General features: G+C 32.2%; 2 protein-coding genes across 8 annotated transcripts; both read right to left on the reverse strand.

Moving 5' to 3' along the window:
• LOC109332991 (glutathionyl-hydroquinone reductase YqjG) lies at positions 5820 to 23933 on the reverse strand. 5 transcript variants are annotated; one of them, XM_019568202.1, is made up of 6 exons: positions 23928 to 23933; positions 8387 to 8601; positions 8116 to 8292; positions 7790 to 8014; positions 7539 to 7667; positions 5820 to 6311 (listed from the first exon to the last, which is right to left on the reverse strand). In XM_019568202.1, the coding sequence occupies exons 2-6, from the start codon at positions 8597 to 8599 to the stop codon at positions 6078 to 6080; spliced, it is 978 nt and encodes a 325-aa protein (XP_019423747.1). In that variant the 5' UTR covers positions 8600 to 8601; positions 23928 to 23933; the 3' UTR covers positions 5820 to 6077. The 5 variants fall into 5 exon arrangements, with proteins under 5 accessions (XP_019423747.1, XP_019423743.1, XP_019423745.1 ...); XM_019568198.1 differs by lacking the exon at positions 23928 to 23933 and adding an exon at positions 9190 to 9307 and having other exon boundaries at positions 8387 to 8611; XM_019568200.1 differs by lacking the exon at positions 23928 to 23933 and adding an exon at positions 9190 to 9291.
• On the reverse strand, positions 10387 to 13800 carry LOC109332990 (uncharacterized protein At4g19900). Of its 3 annotated transcripts, none has more exons than XM_019568197.1 (6): positions 13374 to 13800; positions 12532 to 13334; positions 12266 to 12415; positions 11915 to 12049; positions 10882 to 11076; positions 10387 to 10680 (listed from the first exon to the last, which is right to left on the reverse strand). In XM_019568197.1, the coding sequence occupies exons 1-6, from the start codon at positions 13716 to 13718 to the stop codon at positions 10494 to 10496; spliced, it is 1815 nt and encodes a 604-aa protein (XP_019423742.1). In that variant the 5' UTR covers positions 13719 to 13800; the 3' UTR covers positions 10387 to 10493. The 3 variants fall into 3 exon arrangements, with proteins under 3 accessions (XP_019423742.1, XP_019423741.1, XP_019423740.1); XM_019568196.1 differs by having other exon boundaries at positions 12532 to 13340; XM_019568195.1 differs by having other exon boundaries at positions 12532 to 13800.

Consider the following 24427-nt stretch of genomic DNA (forward strand, 5'->3'; position numbering starts at 1 on the left):
TTACCCCCATATTCAGTTCACACTATTTCCTTCCATCTTGGCAAGGACATTTGAATGATAAATTATTACATAGCCTAAAACGAATACTCATAATATTATAATACATTCCGATCAATAATAATACACAAATAATTTAAAAGTAGTTTTTTATTCCAAATTAGTAAGGTAGATAACTTTTAGTATTATTAAGAGATATTTTACCCTATAAAAAAATTAATTCCTTTCAAATGTATGAATATCACTTTCAACAAATATCATTCTAAAGAATTAAATTTTTAACTTTTTAATTTTTCTGAAAATTAGCAAAACCTTAATCTGCTGGACTAATGTCTTATTACAAATGATTAAGACGATGAATATTACATCATCTAATAATTTTTCTAATTGGACAAGCGTCCAGGGCATATTAAAATGCGCGAGACACCTAATTGTGGTGGAGCCCAGCTTTGGACTATATATACTAATACAATAATTGCTTTCTTGACGCTTTCCAAAAAAATCCACCTAAAACGGTAAAGAGAACCCTTTTTATATATTTTATTCACAAAATATGTTTTAAATAATCAAATACTCCATGACAAACAAATGTACATTGGTTCAAGTGTTATTCTCCTTAAGCAATATTTCATATTTGAGTTTTATGGATAAAAAAAATATTTGTTAGGAGAATTAACCTCACATACTTATAGATGTTTCCAGCTCGAATAAGATTATCTTCAGTGTGCAAGGATACTCATCGAAAACAAAAAAAAATATTATATGATAAAGACAAGTGCATAAACATGTAAGCTTGAAATATAGAAAGAATGTGAGACCAATTTTATATGTATTAATAATGTATAAGTTTATACATTTGTATTATCTACTATTCATATTTAATTATCATTAACTCTTTAAAAAACAATATAAATAAATGGTAAATGATATATATATAAATCTTTACCCTAATAGATATATATATTACACTTTTTCTGCTTGAAAGGTATATTCTTGAATATCTTATTGGTGTTATATTATATGATATTTTGTCATGGTCACCTAGCCAAGCTGGCTGATCTTTCAGAAAGATCAGTAACTTTTTCATACTAGCTTCTTTTTCACTGTTTTTTTAAACATATATATTTATATATAATATTAAATTAAATGGTTCAGCCTTTCAGAAAATTGATCTTATTTTTCTATGCCTCTATGGTTGAATATCGTTCATGATAACGCAAGCGCACCATAGATGGGTGTAAGATTGATTGATATGGAAGAAATATTTTCAAAGTCTTTGTGGTAATAATATAATATTTGAATTGGAAGATATATGATTTGATGATTGAAAATTGAAAATATGATGTGACAAATAATATGAAGATAATGTGTGTGGATAATAGATGACTGGACAGGGGGACATAAAGTCAGATCGATATAAATGGCTGTTGTCTCGTTTTATAGATTTTTTTATGAGTAAATTACACTGACACTCCCTGAGTTATAGTGAAATTACATAAACTATTCCTCACTTTTTTACACCTACACAAACCTCCCCTAATTTTTATACTTTTATTACATTGATCACCATGCATAAGAAATAAGTGTAATATTTTAAACAAAAAATAACCACCTCTGCATAAGAAATAAGTGTAATATTTTAAACAAAAAATATGATAAACGCAATTAAATTAAACAAAACATGATATATTGTGGAGAGAAGTCCAAATAATATATGAGTCAATATTTCTTTATTATTTTTTGTTCATTACACTATATTATAAGAGCGATTTAAACAATATTTCTTTAGAATTGTTGATGTATTTTCCAACAAAAAATAATAAAGATACATTGATTTGTATATTATGTAGACTTGTCTACATAATATATCATGTTTTGTTTAACTTAATTGCATTTATCACATTTTTTGTTTAAAAGATTACACTTATTTCTTATGCAGGGTGATAATGAAAGTATAAAAACTAGGAGAGGGTTGTGCATGTGTAGAAAAGTGAGGGGTGGTTTGTATAATTTCACTAAAACTCAGGGGATGTTAGTGTAATTTACTCTTTATTATTTTAATAAAAAATACGATAATGGAAAATGGCTTAATTGAATTAGTTAAACTCTGTTATAAAAAATTATGATTATTTCCTCAATTGTGTAAAAAAATTATTATATATTACAATACCAAATATATGTTTAACAAATAAATGTACAATTTTCATGTTACATATGATCACATGACATCTTGTTTAATGATCATAATAAAAGAGATAAAATAGAAGAGATGTCATTTTTGGAAAGTGAATTTGATAAACTAATCATTTAGCTTATCATATTGAGTCACATTCTCAATAATATACTTTATCATATAGAAAAAGTCTAATATGTTAGTGTTTTATTTTTTCATTTTACTTACTTGTAATATAAATGAATAATAAATAATGTATTGATTATGTATAAATTTTTATACTAACAGATATTACACTAATGACAAAGTGAAAAAAATACAAATAAATTATTTGAATTTTATACAAGAGAAAAAGATATATATAAATGAACGTGTATAAATCTTTACACTGACAATATATAGATATTATACTCTTTATATAATATCAAAAGATATGGATTAAATCAAAAGTTTTAAAACAGATAAATTCATCATCCAAACTACTTTTGAGTATAATCTGGATAAAGAAATTACTTTAAACATACTTATGTTCATTAAGTTATCAGTTTAAGCTGAAAAGTTGCATAATTGGATTAAGAAAAAAAAAATGATTGGAAAACAAAAGCTCCTCATTACTAACCCCTGAGAAACTCATCATCAAAATTCTCATATTAGTGTGTAGGTAGCAATGTCCTTTCATTGTCTCTGTGATCACAAAATGTAACCTCCTAATTTATTACATTAATTTCATAACCCCATATTTATTTCATTACTCCCACCATGAGTGTGTAAGTTTGATGAATGAAATGTAACTTCCATTAACTTGCAATAATGATTGTAGTGATGGAGTCTAACCACCAAGGCAGCCAAAGGTATTTGCCCGACATCTTCGACTAAAGGTTCAACTTAATGTGAATGGTAACTCCAACCTTTGTGATCAATAAATTAGAGTAGATGATGTTATTTATTATCAAGACGGTCTTTAATTATCTAGTTTCGTAGTCATTTTGGAATTGACTCTTCTATCCAAGCTGATCTTCTGACCATTGAGCATGGTCTCAAGTTAACTTGGAAGTTAGGTCATCCACATATTATATTGGAAAGTGAAAGCTATCCATATGATTACTGAGAAAGTGAAGATTCGTTTGGATCCTATTGCTAGTATACTTCATAACATTTGTGGGCTACTTAGGAGGAATTGTGACGCCCGTCTTCAGCATATCTACATAGAATGGAATACGATTACATATTACATGTCTAAGCTTAGGAGGGAAGTGATGTTTTTGTTAAATGTCAAAATTACCTTAATCCATAAGGTTAATTTAGCACTTTCTGGTTCTAAATACTTAGTTTATATATGTAATCATAGTTGAAATTTTGATGATAAATTGTACTAATCCCATTTTTCAAGTCCTTCTATATATTTCAGGTTGAAAAAGGATGAATTAGGCCGAGAATGTGCCAAATTGGGCTAAGCATGCAAAAGCCATTAAGCAGCTCCATTACGCTCAGCATGGTGGTGCTAAGCATGGGAAGCCACACTAAGCGTGGATGAAGTAAGGCGAAGGGTATGAATTGAATGAAGTTGCACTGAGCGCTAGAGCCTAAATCCAGAAACATAAAAAGAGCATTTGGAGACTTAGAATATATATAGAGAGTTTTGATACTTTATGAGATATACACCTAGGGAGTTAGGAGCCAATTTTATGTAACTTTAGTATGATTTCTAGTCTTCTTAGTGTGTAATTTATGTAAGTTGAATTTAGGATGTAAAGGTTAGGAAATACGAATAATGAGGAAAATTGATGTTCATGAAGAAATTGACACATCTTCTTGAACTCAAATTCAAAATTCCATTTATATCGAAGTTATGTATGAAACTATGTAATTAAATTGTTTCTTAGCTATGATTGTTTTATGTATTTTGTAATTCAAATTTATGAATGAAAATTATATGATTTTTATGAATTTTTCTTGCTTTATTCTTAATGCTTACTAAGTGTTTGACAAAATGCATAGTCTGATTTTATGAAAAGAACCTTGATGCGAAATCTTGGTTCAATAATCTAAGCAAATAATTCATCCTTTATGCATAAAGGTAGACGTAGTTGCATCTTTAATTGTCATAATGAATGCCTTTGTTCATGTGTTTACTAGACATAAATTCATATTTGCATTGGAAACTCTCAAAGTTGATGGTGTGTGTTACTAGATACAGAGGCACATTTGATGATTCATAAATCATAATTTTATCAAGTTAATTACTAGACATAGATCTAATTTTGGTAAAGTATTACTATAGACCAAAACATTGGCGGCTAACACATTTGAGGGTTTGCATTAATCTCAACTCATTTGCATAGTTACTAGACACAGAGTTATACATATGTATCATAATCATTAATTAATATTGTGTTTAAGGTTTAAGCTTTATTTCATGAATTGCTAAGTAGTCTAAAACATTAGTTCTTAATGTAATGGAGGTCAAACATTGTGTGAAACTATAACTATTTCATTCATAATTACTTGCCAATTTACTGTAAATATTGAGTCAATCCCATATCTAAAATCCAACACTTTTATTATTCAAAAGTTTTCCACAAACCAACAACACTTTGAAAAATCTTTTGAAAACCAACTTGAATTAGTAATTTTATATTGTAAAGCTGAATTAGCAAATTTATGTGGATACAACAACATCTTACCCTCTTACTTATTTGAGACAATCGAAGTTTAATTTTTACACCTATTTGCACCGTTTTATTAGTTTTTACTCTTAATTTGATAGGTAAAGATGACATTATAAATATAAATAGAATAATATATATGTCATTACATTTTTTTTTGCTTTCTTTTTGCAACATTCCCCTTTCCATTAGGCTAACTCAAAATAAATAGTTCTAGGTGTGTACATGAGCTCATTACCTTATTACAACTTAACAATGACTTTGAATCATGAGATTCACCCTTTTACTTTAAGATATGTCTCCAACATAGCAAAGTTACATTTACATCCTAGATAAGCCACATAGAGGAAAAGAAAATGCAATGGCTTTGTCAATATAAAATTAGACTGAAGAAAACGGAAAAAAAATGAAATGCACCCAGTGTCAATCTGATATAAGAGGTAATTGGTGAGTGTCTATTTAACATTCAAAAACAATATCACATGTCTCTCTATCTCAAATCAATCACATTTTACTAAGTAATATAAAAAAGATAATTGTTATTTTTATAATTTTTCTTTTTAATTAGGTAACACCTTTTAATTAAATTGAGACATCAATGAGACACACAAAAAAAGACTAATATCCATTTCACTTTTAAAGCTATGAAATTACCTGAACTAATCTAATGGTGCAAAGTCTCCCATCCCCTAATATCATACAATGCCAAATGTTAATATTCAATTTGTTAAAGTGACATTTGTTAGGAGAAATAATCATACAGATTAGTTCTTCACTTAATAGATGAGAGATATGTTAAAAAAAACTAAGTGACAAAATTAGAGTGAAACCTACTGAAAAGAAAATAAAATAAAATCAGTTATGATCATATGATGAAAACTTAACAAATGTAAAGTGGTGCATGTGTAAATTTGTGTAGTAAACATTACACTTCATGTTAATTAGTTTTGGAATTCATATACAGAAATTCAGGGAGACAACTATTTAAAACCTCAAATCACAGTTTAAAAGCTTGCATTACTATTACATTTTTCATAGGCATAAAGGCCCAAAAGTCCATATTCAAAAAATATAATTATTATCCATGGCTTAGAAGTATTATACACACCCTTTTGTCCCACTTTATTTTGGAAATGTGTTATACCCAAACCATAGTTGTTTCTGCATTATTTCAATAAACAACAACCCTTCAAAAGATACAGAAAATTTGTCATAAATCTTACATGTGTACAAACAAAAACCTATGTAGAAAACCTGTCTCTGTCATGAGGAGCAGAATAATCAATATCTGGCCCCAGAGGAACTACCCCAAATGGATTGATAGAAGGGTGACTTCCATAATAATGCAACTTTATATGTTGCATGTTCACTGAGCTACTAATGCCAGGAATTTGGAATATGTCTTTAGTATAGTTGAAGAGATTTGGGTATTCACGAAGTAGTTTCTTATTGCACTTGAAGTGAACTGCATAAACCTGCAATTGTAGCAAAGGTTAAATTACTCAAAACTCAATAAAAAATGTTTGGAATGGATAGAATGCAAAAATGAGCCCCAAAATAATAAACCATTACATGACATCGAAAGACAACTTAACTAAATTAGTCTAGTGGTATAAGGTCTCACTGGATCGTTATGTATCATATTAGGTAAAAGACCAAAGTTCAATTCTTGGGAGCGAAGTTTATTGGAAGGGGCAGTCATACACCCTAAAAGAGATTAATAGTGAGGGGATACCCGTGCTTATACAAAAAAAAAAGCCAACTTAATAATAAGGCATCACATAATGAGAAGCTAAATTTATATTCCTACAATACCATCAAAATGATCTGGTAATTAGGGAAAACCATTCAAATTTCCATTTCCACTTCAGAGCTTTTGCCTTTAGCATAATCATTTTTTAAAGGTGATCCTTTAAGTACTCATCTAATAAGGACCAATAAATAACTACAAGAAAGTGAAGTTTTGTAAAGAAAATTACTCACCACTGTTATTATACCCTGAAGTTTAGAATAAGAATGTAGTAGAAATTTGAAAAGTTGACATTTTTGCACCAACTGACAATTTTAAACTACAGGAAATTGAAAATCTTACTTTTCTGTTTACACTTTGGAAGACTCTTTATATGCAAAGATTACAGATATACAAATAGTTTTTAGATAAACATAGATAAAAAGAGGTTAAGACTTGAAACAGATATTTAAGAGGATTCAGTTCCAAAACAGAATAGGTAGATCTTTCCTTTGTTAATATTAACTCAGAGGCAGAACTTTGTAAAATTTGGAGACCAAAACCAAAAATATGAAATTTGACAGTACAAACTCCAAGCTATTACAAGAAATATGGTTTTAAAATTAACTCTTAATTTTTGTGTTTTGAAAACAATCCCCTAGACACCAGCTCTCCACTCACTATGTACTAACTTAGGTATGTGAATATTGATGTCTCTCTATGGCCCTTTACTCAATAAGATGGTTATTTGAGTGGATGGTTTGCATAATCAAACTATCATAGAGATTCGACAAAGTTTTACATTGGTTGTTAATGTCGACTACCTAACACAACCTTCACCTTTTATACAGGTTTAGGTCCGGCTATGTATAGCATCAAGCACACATGGGCAGGTTTGTGTGATACAACTACCATGAAAGAAACATAAGATTATTCAAACATAACTATAAATGCTCAATAACACATTTTATACCTCATCAAATCTAATGAGAGTGACAAACAAGCGAACATCTGCTTCCGTAAGTGCGTTGCCACATATATAGCGCTGCTTGCTTAGTATTTCCTCACATTTGTCCAAGGCTTCATACAATTGTTTTGCAGCCTGCACATAGAACCGAATGAACAGATTCAATAGGCTAAATACAGCAATCTTTTAGTGAATGTAAACATTGAAGTATTAACTATCCCTAAACAAAATTTTAAAAAGAAGAAGCTTTTACATACTTCATTATATGGTTCTTGCTTCTTTGCAAACCCACATTTATAAACACCATTGTTTATACTGTCATATATCCACTCATTAGTCTCATCAATTTGAGCTTTCAAATTAGTAGGATATAAGTCCAAGGTTGGATTTTCTGCAATATTGTTGAATTCAGTGTTAAACATGCGGATTATCTCTGAGCTCTCATTGTTAACAATTGTCTTAAGTTTCTTATCCCACAGAACCTGTGCAGATCAAAATCCATTAGTTAATAATAAACACCTTAGTAAAAGTAAATAATACAAATCATGAACAAAAACAGTTGATCTTCAATAAAAAAACATACAGGAACAGTGTATTTTCCAGTGTAGTTTGTACTTGCAATTTCATAAAGTTCCCTAATACTTTTTGCTCCATTCAACATATCAGGTTCAGCTCCTGGAACCTCATTCGGTGAATCAGGAAAAACCCATCCCATATGTTCATCTGAGTCTTTAGTTCTTCCCCAGATAGGTTTGACAGACTGATTATTACACATGACAGATAACAAACTCAGCTAGGAACTATAGCTAATGTAACTATTCTATACGAAAATATTCGATATGAAGGCTACTAACCGAAAAACTGATAGCTTTATGAAGCCCTTTAAGATTCAAGTAAGCAAGGCACCTAGAAGCCCAAGGACAAGCATAAGATACATAAAGATGATACCTTCCTGACTCTGCTGGAAATTGGGAATTTGAGTCTCTTGAAATGATTTGGCGGAATGAGGAAGCAGTCCTCACAAAAGCACCAGAGTTTGATATCTCATCCAATGCAGATTGCGCCATTTCTACAATATACTAAACAGTAGATAATTTAAGAACAAATCACACCACCAAATCTTCAAACAGTTCTAAAAGCAGTTATATGAGGATGATATATGTAAGCAGATTTACCCTTAGAAGGGAGGAGGGTAGTTATGGGCTATGAACTCACGACCTCGATATCATGAGTCAAACAACCTTACTGTTGCGCCAAGACAATATACCCTTTAGTTTTATTTTATAAAGGATGCCTATCATGCCACACATTCAATAGTATACTTGTATAACACATTCTAGTCAAGCTTTTATCTTTTCCTTCACAATTAAGTTTCCCTATTAATTCACTTCATAGTTAATGACACTTCTGTCTACAAAATAAACAAAAAGTAGGAACCTTTCATCAGTGGGAAAATTTGACTTAGATTAACATCCAAACCAGAATCTATTCTATTCAGAAGAAGGATCATCATCATCATCATCGCCATTCTCTCATAATAACAAATAAAGTATACTTATAAATAACACCTAGAAAAAGCATATAATAGTGGAATGAACGAAATACATAAAAGCCAACAATTTTCACAAGAATAGATTAATTGTTGGAAGATGTATACCTTGTTGACCTTATAGTTGTAGTGAAAGTGAGAGAGAGAGAAAGAGTTTATGGGGCATAGTAATCTCGTACAGAACATGATTTATAAGAAAGATTGACTTTTTGTGTACATGGGAATGATTTGAAGGTATGATAACACGTGTTTATGCTTAACGGTTCTGATGTCACCGGCTGCTACATTTGAATACCGCTAAAAAGGAAAGACATTAATAGAAAGTAGAAACTAGAAATTGGGGTGGGTGAGTGTGTGGGGGTGGGTGGCATTTCATGAGAACAAAATATTGTGAAATATTAGGTTTGTATAGAGATACATGCACTGATTTTAAAAAATGTATTGAAATTTGAAGATGACACCTTTTCAACAATTTAGAAGAAGTAATGTTATTTGTTTGTAGGGTTTGTGAGAATAGATTTGTTTTCCTTTCCACCATTCTATGTCGTAAAGAGAACTTCTTCACATGCTTGTATCATTGCTTCTAAGAGCTTTTTCATATGTTTATATTAATATTATGTCACATAACTTCTATATTATGCCTCCTTAGACATAGATTCACAACCAATAATCATTTGATTTTAATACCACTTGTTTGACGAGATCAAAGCAATTTATGAGCTTAATTGAAGAATTTAAGTGTGTTCGACATCAAATATTGACAAAAAAAAAAACGTTAAAGACAAAATAATTATTAAGAGAGATAATCGAATACTCATTTTGTTCCTTATAATATTTTTTTTATACCAATTTTATCTATAAATAAAAACTCAAAGAAGTGTCCCAAAATAATTCTTTATCGGGACTAAAATTGTTCCAAATATTCGTCCTAATTTGACTTTTTTATTTCTTTCTGACATTTTGAGATATAACCAGGTCATTAGTCTTCTAAAATTTAATATTGTGACTGTGTTGAACTGGTGGGTCTTTAATTTACGGTATGAAAACTGGTTAATATCTTTAATTTTAAAGTGCTTAATTTAAGATATAATAGTTATCTTTATTTTTTTCAAAATTTATTCCTAGTGAAAGGAATTTTAATCATAAAAAGCTAGAGATGGATTTCAATTACCGTCTCCAACTGTGAATTTTCATGTTGGTTCAAACACACTTTGATGCAAATAAAAATAAACTGGTGTGATCCTATTCAACCATTAAGATAAGAATGATCTTGCTTTGTTTCTGACTGAAAACAGAGACAAAGCGAGTTCCAGAGTCTTAAAGAATAATGTGCAATAATAACAAAAGAAACGAATAACATTTTGCTTTGTTTCTTTATGGAAGCTCGTGACAGATTTGGTGTATGTTAAAATTTATAGTAATTCCAAACATCTGATACAAGCTTGATTCATAAGCCTAGCCACAAGGCTGTCTGGTTCTGGAATGAGAGAAGATGTCAAGCTGTTCCAAAAATGAAATGTCAATGATTCCTGCAGTATTTTTTCAAGCAGAACATCTTGCTGAGCTTTCTCAGTTTTTGTTGCTGGTGCAGTGAAGTATCTGTACAAAGTTTAATTCATTTAAGTAAGATGAGCACAGAAACAAAAATAAACAAAACAGCATTGCAGTATAAGGCAGTATCACTCTCCAAATTGGACTTGAGCAGTAAAGCCAAACAGTGAAAAATGCCTCCACAAGTATTTCTAATAAACTCCAAGTCATAAATGCTTTTGCAATGGATCCGGAGAAATTTAGGCTTACCCTGTGATATTCCCAGAGCTTATAGGGAAGAAGATATAAGAGGGTTCCACTTTCAACTTCAACTGTTTAATAGAGTTATTCTCCTCTCCTAAAAATTTATTTGCAACCCTTGTCAATAGATCAGCACCATTCCATCTCAATTTGGTATCATCATATGTTGTATAGAACTCTTCCAAGCACTTCTTTATGAATGGACTGTGTGGAGCGAATAATTAATAGAAAGTTAAGTGCTGTACTATGCGAAACAAATTAATTGATCTAGCAACTATCACTCTACTTCATTATTCAAATTTATTACAAAAAGGCATGACAACAGAACATTTCAATCAGAATGTTCATAGATTAACCTCAAATTTTGGTCATATAATATTTCAAATTTATGCTTTATGCATATGTGTGATTTGTGACTAAGGCTAGAAATTCATGATCTGTTTTCAGATAAAAGATTTGCATCTTTCATTCAATCTCATATTCATGAGAAAAAACAGAATCGATTTTTCAACCATCAGCTAATTGATGATATCTGTCTAAAATAGAACTCCAACACTGGCCTTGACACATTTAAAAGTGAACGCAACACCAAATAAAATCTCATTCTTTATCAGAACTGCTTTTGTTTCTGTTTCTATCTTCATAAATTTCACAGTTCATAGAGGAATGTTGCAGTTGGCTTATTAAGTTAAACAACAGTGTGATTTAGTACACCAGTTCCAGTGTTTTGCTTTAGCTTTCCTTCTTCAATCTGAACTGACCATAGGTGTTACAGCTATTGTGTCAACTGAGAAATGATTTTCTGTAATATCATTTATTTTCTTCACCGATGGTGTCTGCTGACATTTGATATTACAGATCTCCTCAAGAGATGTAATATAAGGCTAGTTTACTGCAGGATATTAGGGATATTCTATATCACACTAGTGTCCATGATAAATACAATTAGGACATTCATGACTCTCATTTTAGTAGCTTCCTTGAAACACATTTTTCCAGAATGGACAAATTCTGGAAAGTTAAAAAAACAGGCTAATGATACCTGTGCCTTTCAAACGCCATCACAGCACCATTCAAAGCACTTCCAGCTACATGATCCTCCATGCCAACAGAATTATTAAGGGCAGAAATTGGCTTCAAAACTATGATATCTGAGTCTAGATAGATTCCACCATACCTGAAAAACAAAAGAAAATATCATCAACAAAATTGATCATACTTTTCCCTCAAAGTAAACATCAGAGGTAGTCAATTCACTGCTTACTCCAATTAACAAACAGCAAAGTTGAAGTAAATACCATCACCAACACAACCAACGTGTTGAATACATGATAAAATTACTTTAGACCTAAGCAATTTCGAGCAACTAACCAATAAAACAAAGCAAACTTACATGTACAAAGCTGCAAGACGAACAAGCTCGCTATAATGAGTAGAATAGAGTTTTGTCTTTCTCCATTCAAACCAGACGGAAGTAAAAATGTGAGCAGGTGTACCCTTGAGCAGTTCATCAAGATTTGGCATAACAACAGCAACTTTGTAACTGCAAAATTAAACCAATAATACCATAGCTTTTAAAAAGCGAAACTCAAACAAATACAACAATGCACTTGAAAAGCAATGCAAGTTAGACTAAAGATGACGATAATTATGAATTACCCATCTTTGACGAAGCTATCTTTGAAGAAATCAAGCTCGATGGTCTCTGAGAACACCACAACACATGCATCAGGGTGATGAGAGAGCAAACTCTCGATGCCACGCTGATGCCGAACACTAAACATCCAAGGAGGTGAATTCCACACCATAAATACCCTCATACTGCATTTGTTCAATCTGAAAAACGCATCCATAAATTCTTTAAATCTCAAATGCAGTGGCAATCCAGGATAATATCCCCAAGTATTGCTACCATCTGCATATATATGATCCCGAATCTCATTCCTTGTTTCACTCATCAAATTCAAACCTCCACTAACAGAATTCTTTTTACTCACATAACTATCCTTCAAAGTCCTTCGTTCTGCGGCTACTACAGGCAAAGTTGTTGAATCAACATTACCCTTTTTACTACTAACCTTCTTCTTACTATGAAATGGCACTCTCTTAAACTCATGTAACCACAATTTCTGCACAATCCTATCGCCTCTAGTGAACCCGGCGACGCCGATTGCGTCGGGATCCTGAAGCATTGGATTGTGCAAGGGATTCAAAACATCAAAATTAGACCTAAACATTCTATCTTTCCTAAGAAAAACACTCTTCTTATCAAACCAATCTCCCCACAATTCCCTCAACGGAGAATCCTTCAACAAAAGCGCGTCCTCGATTCCTCTAACCTCAACGCTTTTTCTTCTGACGTCATCATCGACGGGAATGTCATCAGAGGCAAACGCGGTCTTAGAGCGAGAATCCTCTGCGGACAAGCCCAGGATAAGTTTCAGCGCAGAATTATAACCGTCCTCACCGGAGTACACGTCAGCAGAACGTGATTGGTGGATAGAGGGAGATTTCTTGAAGGAGCTGCGAATTGAGGAAGTGAGAGGATCAAAGAAGTAATGAGCGGAAAGTTGGTGAAGGGCATAATCGTCAATTTGCTGTTGTTGTTGATCGTCGATGATATCGAATTCATCGATAGGGTCATTGGTGTTGAGATCGTCGTTGTTGTTGTCGTCGTTGTTGGTGGTGGTGGTGGTGTGGGAATGAGTGTTGTGAAGGGGGTAGTTAGAGGGAGAGAGGCGAGAGTAGAGGAGAGAGAGGGAGAGGAGGAGGAGGATGGCGGAGATGACGGCGCATGAGTAGGCGGCGTAAGAAGATCGACGCCGTGGTGAGAGGTTAGTGAGCATTGTGTTGAAGTTTGATTATTACATTTGATGAGTGTCTGAATTTGTTATTGGATGAGTCTCCTGGGATGGTAATAATGTTCATAATGCTATGACTACTTTCTTTCTGTCTCTACTTAGTTCTGTTGACTTGTCAGAATCACACATGCCATTTTTTACTATAATAGTTATCACATTTTGAAGTAAAACATATATTAAAGATAGTGTAATAATTTTTTATATTATTTATTATTCATTTAATTATTAGTTTAATTTATTTTTGTTTAAATACAAATAAATAATATACTATTATTCATTTTTACTCCACCCTCATATTTGAGAAGATGTGAGATGGGACACAAATACAATCACACACTTTCAGTTCATTTCATTACTTTTGTTATTTTATATATTTAATGGATAATATAACCTTTTTATTATAATTTTATTCCAAATAGTAATTATACATATTATTTTGTAGTTAATTTTATACCTTAGGAAATAAATAAGGCATTTTTTGGTTAAAATATAATATTCCTTAATTACTAGGAGATAATCATTTTTGTAACATTATTTTTTATACTTTCATGCACTTAGAGAACTAAAAACTAAAAACAACATCAAATTTGTTAATAAATGTATAATAGTTTAAACTACCATTCATTATATAAACTAAATTAATTTATCTTTCAATCAAATTGTTTGAGTAAATAATGATATTTAGTAATAAATTCATTTATTGTACATGGATTTTTCAAAAGATCATATAAATAAGTCCAAAAACTGTCTTCTAAAAAGGACACAATATAAAATATTTAATATGTGTATATTAAATAGTTTGGAGTATTATTTATCTCAAATTTATTTATCTATTTACCTATGAATAAATAATTGATTTAGTGGTAAACATTATTCACCGGAAATTTAGTCTCTAGCAATATAAAGTTCATTAATATATTTTCAACATAATATAATTGAATAGGTTGAATGGAAGGATAAGAACGTTGAGACAAATGTCACACAATAACACATAAAATACAATATGTAATAATACTTTTATCTTTTTGCTTATCATAAAATTATATTTTTATTATTGAAAATATAAATAAAAATAATCAATTGCATCTCCAGAAGACCTTTCTTTGAGAAGTAGTGTAGTTTTTATGACAGTTAAGAGTTACAACTCTTTTTGACACTGTTGAGATGAATGAATGATTGAATTCTCAAAATGTTAAACAAAAGTTTTTCGTTCTAAGTTTACCAGCTATTTCTTGTACATTTTCACCACCTCTTTGTTTAAGCTAAACAATAATTAATTAAATAATTAAAATCAGTCTGTGCTGATAAGGGGTATGGAAATTAATGTGAATTGTGACTTTAATATTTTCTGAATGAGCTTTTATATAATGAGAAAAGTGTAATTAAACTGGCCTTGTTTGAATTTCTTAATTTAAAATAATTTATTACTCCAACCTTTCTCCACTACTACTTTCTTATCCTTGCTGGTAACTTGTTTTTTAAGTGCAGTGTAAACAATGATCCTATTATTATTTAAAAAATTAAAATATTTGATAACTTATTTTTAGTTACTCATTATTGGTAATATATTTTATTACCTTGATCATTCCTGATTTATTATTAAAAAATATTAATTAATTATTATTAAATGAAACTTATATTAATTATTTATTAATAAGATATATTTTTATTAATTGTTAAAGATTAATGACAAAATTTATGAGAAAAGGGGCGATCATAAATTATCATATCGATTTCTAGAAATAAAATAAGTGGTTCTAATGAATGATTTGTCACAAATGTCCTCGTAATATTTTAAAGATTGAATAAAAGTTTACCTTTTACCATTATTAATTCGACTTTTGTTCACCTCAAGTTTATGTCTATATGCATTTATTTAATTGTGTACAAAGTAAGAATATTTTTTTAGCTAAAGTAGATTTTTGTATTTGTTTTCAGTTACATATCTACTAATAGAATGTCATATTTAAAAAAGAATTTGACTTTGCTAGTGATATAGGGCATTTTTGTTGTACCTACATCATTTCATGTCATTGTTCTTTAATCTTTTTCACCATATACATATATTCAAATGTTTTACAAATATTTGCGTTATATAATTTCAGCAAAATTATGTATATATAAGAATAAATAATATTAAGAATATTTTATCTAAGACAGAAACACATTATATTTAATTGAGTTTATAACTAAATTAAATTTAGATTCAAAAGCTAGTATACTCCATATTTAGAGTCGGGTAAGTATTCTTGTCCAGAGTCAAGTATGACTTCAAAATTTAGTTCGATCTATATTTAGGGGTTAGATAAGTGATAAACCTTAGCTGATCCAACTTGACCTAGAATTATCCCATCCAAAGATTATATATTTAAAACATTAAATTAATTATTTAAATTTATCAATGTGATTCTCCTCCTGCACTAATTCCTGAAATTAAGGAGTATACATTTGTTGTTTCATAGTTAATGTTATTAGTTGTGATCGGTTAGAAGAATAGTTAATTATTAATTTTTAACTTAAATATATTTTTTCAACCAATCACAAGTGAATGATATATTCAGTAACACAACCTGTGAAACAACAAATGTACTCTCAAATTAAGGTATCCTTTCATCATGACTTGACAAAATTGTTATCATATGTGATGCAGGTTGACTTGTTATCCAATACCTTCATTTATTGTGATACAATGCAATGCCATTATTTCCTTCTATGATCTTTATAAAGCGCTGGTGAGTGGTGACTTTCAGAATGAATGAAGCAGTTTGTTGTATATTATATTCAACATGGATTTTGTGAGATGAGGTTGATAGGGTCTATTCCATTCCTCACCAAATGCTCTTCAGATAATTTTTTTCAAAATTTTATGGTAAACAATAATTGAGAAGAAACATATGCTCCAACTATCACTTGGTAATATATATCATTTTTTAATGAAGTGGAATGATTTGTAGAAAGATTTAATAAAAGACTATATCATTTTCCTTTTGATTAAACTAAATAAAAAACAAAAGGAAAAAGATTGTAGGAGTAATGTAAACTTGAAGAGAATCTCTTATTATTATTTTGGGTTATAGAAGAAAATTAAATGACTTAGATTTTAATTTGTGTTTTGCTTTAATGTGTTGAAATTAAAATCTATACCATCTAATTTTTATTCAACGGTGCATATTAGGGATAAGAAGTTCGTCAGTTTAATTTTTGAACTTGGACTCAGTCCTATAACTAGAGCAAAGACCAAAAAGGCCACAGAAGCACTTCTGCAACTTAAAATTTCCACCATGGAGACCAGTGCAAATGGGACCAAGCAAGAGAAGAAGGTCTTAAATTGCATAAGCCTAAGTGAAGAACTCAAGGAGGACCACAGTTTAAGGGAGGAACCACCTTGACTCTCTTTAGTTCTTACATAAATAATTAGGACCCTAAATAAGTGGGAAATTGTCTGAAACCCACACTAGCTTAGGAATTTTAATTATGTCTTTTAAATTGATGTCATTTAGATGCATTGGTTTTAATTTAAGTATCCTTTTTCTTTCAGGAGTGCACGACCAATTGGAGATATCATAAGGGAGCAAGGAGGTAGAGCAAGAACAAGGCAAAGAACCTAATCTACCCTAGAACCTACACGACTAGAAAGTAGGAGGTGAAGAGGAGAGCTCAAAGTCACATGCTATATTGTAGGAGATTTGATCCTACAAGGAATATCATCTAGCAAGAGATCAACCTCATTTTCCAACATTCAAAGCTCATAAATTCAAGGATCTAACAACCAAGGAATTTGGCCAATCAAAGGAAAGATGAGCCAACCGAATTCACCAAGGAAGATTAGATTAAAAATTAGATTAGATTACGTTTTATCTTTTCAATATTTTCAATCTTTTGTCAAGGGTGATTCAACCCAAGTTATTTATATTCGCTATATATGAATGGAATGCACTCATTAATAAATTACATTGAATTTTATTTTGAAACAACCATTGTTAGTGAGTTTTCTCCTAGCTTCTTGGTTGAGCCAATAACCTTGGTCTTATCAAGAGTATCATTCTCTTGTGGCGAACTTCACAAGGCTTATCAAACATCCCATTGTTTGTGGCGCCAATCCATTTCAATTCCCCATCCATATTCTTAAACAACTACTAAACACTTAAACACCATCTCCCAAAACCGTGAGCATCCATCCACTTCACTCCATTACAACCGCAACCACCCATACACACATTCATCATCAATCATCATTCCAATTCACTTTATTACTTCCGCTAGCAATTCATCAAAATTTTACAAGTCTTACAAGCAATCCTACAAAGCCAACTGAGGCACATACAAGGATAATAATCCTTCAAAGCAAATAATAAACACAATCCAAATCATCAATCTATCAAAGACTTTAACAAGAAATGATCCTTCAACAAAGACAATCCATAAAGAGGTTGTCATCAAGTGGTCATCAGAGCTCAGTTCTTGCCTCAAAGTCACAAAAAGAATATCTTTATCAAAATAAGACTAAGACATTGAATTTGGGACAAAACTACAAGTGCAAATTCAATTCAAAAGTTCTTCTCTTCTACTAAATTTCTTTCTTATACTAAATTATTATTCTACTACTAAAATTCTTTTCTTTTGCCGAATCAAACAACCAAAACCATAGCCTAAACACATCCAAATTTAACCACAAAAACACATAAACCAAATCATCCCACAACCCATAAAATCGTGACCTACCCTACAAAAACAAATCATACCCAAACACAAATCATCCAAAATATAAACATCAACCACAAAACCTACACAACCCGAATACACACCCTAACCCTAAAACCAAATAAAAAACTTGAGACCAAAACCTAACCCTAAACCTACAAATCAACCCCAAACAAACCCAAACACAACCCTATACCCTACACACATCTAAGCCGAGCCAAAAACCAAATCAATTGGTAATCTTGTGAACTTGTCACACGTTTTTGATACTTAACTTGATTACTTGACTCACTCAAGAATCAAAGGAGAAAAATTGAGAGAAAAGTGAGGGAGTGACACACTTAAACACTTGAGAGAAAAGTGAGAGAGTGAAGCACTTGGACACTTGAGAGAAAAGTAAGGAGAGTGATATTATGGCTAGTCCAGAATATAGTGGTTCTCCATTATCACCAAGGACAACCGTGCTACATCCTATGATAAGCACCCAATTTCAGGCCTTACAAAGGAAAATGGATCAAATGAGAATAAATGTTAGGAGGTTGGAGGGTGATTCTAGTAGTGATGTAGACCATATGAGGAGGAGTAGAGATAGGAGAGGGAGGCGTGAGGAGGATGAGGGTCGTGGTGAGAGGAGAGGTAGACATGAGAATGATGAGTATGAGGGAGGCTATAGGAGATAGAGGTATGAGGAGGATGATTTTGAGGGTGGTTGTGAGGAAGGAGGTCGTGGTGAAAGGAGGAGGGAGGATAGGTTAGAGGGGGTCAAAATAAAAGTCCCTACATTCTTAGGACTAAAAAACCCAGAGGTCTGTCATGAGTAGGAGTTAAAAATGGAGCAAGTGTTTGAATGTCACCATTATAGTGAGGAGAAAAAGGTGAAGGTTGTTGCCCTAGAATTTAAGGAGTATGCTATGGTATGGTGGGACCAGATCCAAAAGGAGAGAATGAGATATGGTGAGGAAGTAGTAAACACTTGGGGAGAGATGAAGAAGGTGATGAGGAGGAGATTTGTCCCTAGTTCTTACCAAAGAGATGTGCACAATAAATTGTAAAGACTAACTCAAGGAGGCAAATCAGTTGATGAGTATTTCAAGGAGATAGAGCTGGCCCTACTTAGGTCTAACTTTCATGGGGACCGAGAAGCTACAGTGGTTCGATTCCTACAGGGGTTAACCCTGAAATTCAGGATGTTGTGGAGCTGCAGCCTTATGTTGAGTTAGATGGCCATGTCCAAAAGGTCATTAAGGTAGAAAAACAACTCAAGAGGAGGAAGTCTAAGTACTCCTCTAATTGAACAACCAAGTATCCATCTAATACTTGGAAGGGCAAATCTAAGAAGGAGGGAAATGCAACAAAAGAGAGTGGCCCTAACATTAAGGAGACCTTGGGGACAACCAAGTCCCAAGGCAAACAGCCCCTAGATCCAAACCAAAGGAGTTGTGACATAAAGTGCTTCAAATGTTTGGGGCGTGGCCATATTGCTTCTCAATGCCGTACGAGAAGAACTATGATTGTCCTAAATGGAGATATTGAGTCTCAATCTGAGGCATCTAGTGATGATGAACATGATAGTGAGGATGATCTTTATATGCTCGATGATGATATACTCATGGTTAGAAGGCTCATTGGGAGTCAAAACCGAGATCATGAGGAGAATCAAAGAGAGAACATATTTTATTCTTGCTGCCTTGTACAAGGTAATGTTTGTACCCTCATCATTGATGGAGGGAGTTGTGCTAACGTGGTTAGTACAAGATTGGTGTCTAAGTTAAAGCTTAACACCCAGGCACACCCAACACCATATAGGTTGCAATGGCTTAGTGATGTTGGGGAGATGGTCATGAATAAACAAGTTGATGTTCCTTTTACTATTGGAAAATATGAGGACATAGTCATTTGTGATGTGGTCAACGTGGAGGCCAACTATATGCTTTTGGGCAGGCCATAGAAGTACGATAAGAATGCCACCCATGAGGGTCGTTCTAATAAACACACATTTATGCATAATAATCATAAAATGGTCTTATCCTCCAAAACAAGTGAGTGATGATCAGCGTAGGCTGAAAGAAAAGATAGACCAAGAAAAGAAGGAGGCAACGACTAAAACCCTAGACTCTAGTCAAGTAAAAAAGAATGATCGAAGGGATCTTAAAAAGAGCTATTTTGCCAGAAAAGGTGAAGTCAAACATGCCTTGGTCACAAGGCAGCCCATGTACTTACTTTTGTGCAAAAGCTTTTGCTTGAATAGCACAACTACTGATAAGGCTACTTTGCCTTAATTCTTGAAAGACTTCTTGAATGAGTTCAATGATGTGTTCCCTGAAGAAGTCCCCAGTGGTCTTCCACCTTTGAGAGGCATAGAACATCATATTGACTTGATTCCCGGTGCTTCTTTGCCCAATAGGCCTGCCTATAGGAGCAATCCTCAAGAAACTCACGAAATACAAAAACAAGTTGAGGAGTTTATGCACATAGGATGGGTCCAAGAAAGTCTAAGTCCTTGTGTCGTCCCAGTCATCCTAGTCCCAAAGAAAAATGGAGCCTAGAGGATGTGCACTGACTGTAGGGCCGTGAACAACATCACAGTCAACTATAGACATCCCATTCCTAGATTGGATGATCTCCTAGAATAATTACATGAGGCCTGCATCTTTTCCAAAGTGGATTTGAAGAGTGGCTACCATCAAATTCGGATTAGGGAAGGGGATGAGTGGAAAACAACCTTTAAAACAAAATATGGCTTGTACGAGTGGCTGGTTATGCTTTTGGCTTAACTAATGAGCCAAGCACATTTATGAGGCTTATGAACCATGTTCTAAGAGATTTCCTTGGGAAATTTGTTGTAGTGTACTTCGATGACATCCTTATATATAGCAAGAGTCTTAATGAACATTATGAACACCTAAAAAGTGTTTTGCTTATATTAAGGAAAGAGAAGCTATACGCTAACCTTGAGAAGTGCAGCTTCTGTGTTGATCACGTGATATTCCTTGGTTTCATAATCAGTTCTAATGGGGTACACGTAGATCCTGAAAAGATAAAGGCTAATGGCCTACACAAAAAGTACCACCGATGTAATGAGCTTTCGTGGACTAGCTAGCTTTTATAGAAGGTTTGTCAAGGATTTTAGTACCTTGGCTGAACCTCTAAATGAAAGCAAGAAGAAACCTTCAAGAGGCTAAAATAAAAGCTCACACAAGCCCCAATACTTAGATTACCAAATTTTGCAAAATCTTTTGAAATTAAGTGTGATACTTCCAATGTGGGAATTGTGACTTTGCTAATGTAGGATGGGCATCCTATTGCCTATTTTAGTGAGAAGTTGGGGGAGCTGCGCCCTTAACTACTCTACATATGATAAAGAGCTATATGCCCTAGTGAGGGCCTTACAAACGTGGCAACATTATCTACTGCCCAAGGAATTTGTTATTCATAGTGATCATGAATCACTTAAATATTTAAAGGGGCAAGGCAAGCTAAACAAAAGACATGCCAAGTGGGTGTAATTTTTAGAGCAATTCCCTTATGTGGTTAAACACAAGAAGGGAAAAACTAATGTGGTGGCTGATGCCTTATCAAGAAGGCATGCTTTGATTGCTACCTTAGAGACCAAGCTCATGGGTCTCGAGTGTGTGAAGGACTTGTATGAACATGACCCTGATTTTGCTACACCCTATGCCAAATGTATGAATTCAGCCTATGAGGATTATTATAGGCATGAAAGGTTCTTTTTTAAAGACAAAAGACTTCGTATCCCTAAGAGTTATGTAAGAGATTTACTTTTGAGAGAAGCCCATGAAGGGGGACTGATGGGTCATTTTGGTTCCCAAAAGACCCTTGATATATGTGAACACCCATTTTTGTCCGACTCAGAAAAAACCCAAAAAACTTTTTAAAAAGAAAAACAATAAATTAATGTCATTTTATTTATTATGGTATTTTTCGATAAAAGTAATAAAACTATTTTTATGAACTTTTTATAATTATTTTCGAAATAATTAAATTGATTTAATTAAAGATAGTGAGAATATCCTTTTAGAAGCTTCCTTTGCAAAAAAATAAAAATAAAATAAAATAATAACAAAACAAATAGTAAAACTAAATTAATGTTGTTAAGGTTCTTAAATCTAAGTGATTAGGTTAACCAAAATTTAAAACTAATAATAAAATAATATTTTCGAAATACAAATAAATAGAACAATAAATAAAACTATTTTTTGTTGACTTTTATATTAATTTTTGGATTTATCAAAGTAAGCAAAAAAATAAAGGAAAAACAATATATAGAAGATTCTATTTTCAAGTTTCAAAAAAATAAATAAAGCAATAAAAGGGAGAATCAAATATGTTTTATTAAAATCCCTAAATGTGTGCAATCAGGTTTATCAAATCAAAATTTAAAAAAACTTAATTTTAGAGATTGGATGGTATAATTTTTACTATAAATAGAGCCTACAATGAACAAAAAAACTATACCGTAAATATAATGTGAACATTGGAAACACTATAAAATTACTTTGAAAAAAGCACAAAGAGTATACACGTGAGAGAGAAAAAAGCCAAGGTGGAGCGATCGAGTACATGTGTGGCAAGGTCCATCATACGCTCCCTCCGATAGGATAAATTACCATCGTTGGATTTGTGATAGTCATAGTTTTGGCGTTGACTCCCGATCATCCAATCACAATGCGAAATCTCATAATGGTTTCACCAAAACCCATTGCACATGATCCCCATCTCGTGGGAGCATGGGATCCAGTGTGTGCAAGACCACACTCCGTCCCATGCACCCTTCTGGTCCACCATCTAGCATGCGCCACGTTTCCAGGTGCAGTAAGGCTTCATACTCTCTCCCACACATAATCAAATAGGTTTTTTTTTGTAGTATGTTTATATTTGTATTTGTAAACCATAATATCGATCGCCAAATAAAAAAAAATTAGTTTTTTGTATGACATCTAACAGAGAGTAGTCTATAAATAAAAATTATTTTTTGAATAAATAAATAATATATTTTTTGGGTAATATCATTAACTAGAAACCAACAAAATCTCTTTCATGTAGCAATAAACTAACAATCTTCTTTTAAGAACTTTATTTTTTATTTTTCTTTCTAATTTCATAATAACATTACTAAAAAATACTAATGGCAAAAATTATTTTCAATAAAAAAATTGAACATTTCTTTATAAATAAAACATGAGAACAAACACTTTTCAAAAAATAGAGTAATTTTGAGATTTAATCAAAGATGGAGATAATGTCGTCCTGTATGCCTCTTTCTTCTCAGATTATCTTCGAAAGGTCACGCTACACCGCTTCTTTTCAATCGATTAAATCTCAAAATCAATTAAATTCTATTTTCTCAATTAAATAAACAACAAAAATTAATCAAATCATGCACTTGTGCCATAAGAAATACTTTTGAATTTTTCTCCTCATCGGATGAGCTTGAAGTAGAATCTTTCTCAGAATCTGAACTGAAATCTTCACTTTCTTGATCTTCTTGAAATCTTGTAGTCTTGAGTGTGATTTCGTTCTTGTCTGACTCTTCATTCAATTTCAAGCGCCCTAGCTCTATTTCATGTTCTTGGAGTTTTCCAAATAGAGTAGCTAATGACATGTTGTCTAAGTTATTTAATTCCATTATTGCGGTTACCTTTAGTTGCCATCTCCTGCCAAGACACCTCAAAACTTTGTTAGAGAAATCACCATTAGTAAAAGTTTTATCAAGGGCGACCAAATGATTTACAACATTAGTAAAACGTTTTTGCATATTACATATAGATTCATTAGGAAGCATGCGAAATAACTCGTACTCATGCGTAAGCGCATTTAGTCTAGTGTGCTTAACTTCACTCATGCCTTGGTGGGTAACTTGCAAAGTATCCCACATTTCTTTTGCATTAAGGAACTGCGATACCCGAAAGAATTCGTCATATGATAGGGCCGATGTGATTATGTTTTTAGCATGTAGGTTGTACTGAACCTTT

This window comes from Lupinus angustifolius, chromosome LG18, assembly GCF_001865875.1.
Source record: "Lupinus angustifolius cultivar Tanjil chromosome LG18, LupAngTanjil_v1.0, whole genome shotgun sequence".
Lineage (NCBI taxonomy): Eukaryota > Viridiplantae > Streptophyta > Magnoliopsida > Fabales > Fabaceae > Lupinus > Lupinus angustifolius.

Coding starts and splice junctions, on each gene's coding strand:
- LOC109332991 (XM_019568198.1), bottom strand. CDS start 9,267: ATGTTCTGTACGAGATTACTATGCCCCATAAACTCTTTCTCTCTCTCT. Junction 8,612..9,189: donor ACAACTATAAGGTCAACAAG/GTATACATCTTC, acceptor TCTACTGTTTAG/TATATTGTAGAAATGGCGCA. Junction 7,668..7,789: donor AGCAAGAACCATATAATGAA/GTATGTAAAAGC, acceptor TTCTATGTGCAG/GCTGCAAAACAATTGTATGA.
- LOC109332990 (XM_019568195.1), bottom strand. CDS start 13,718: ATGCTCACTAACCTCTCACCACGGCGTCGATCTTCTTACGCCGCCTAC. Junction 12,416..12,531: donor GATAGCTTCGTCAAAGATGG/GTAATTCATAAT, acceptor TTAATTTTGCAG/TTACAAAGTTGCTGTTGTTA. Junction 12,050..12,265: donor CGTCTTGCAGCTTTGTACAT/GTAAGTTTGCTT, acceptor TTTGTTTTTCAG/GTATGGTGGAATCTATCTAG.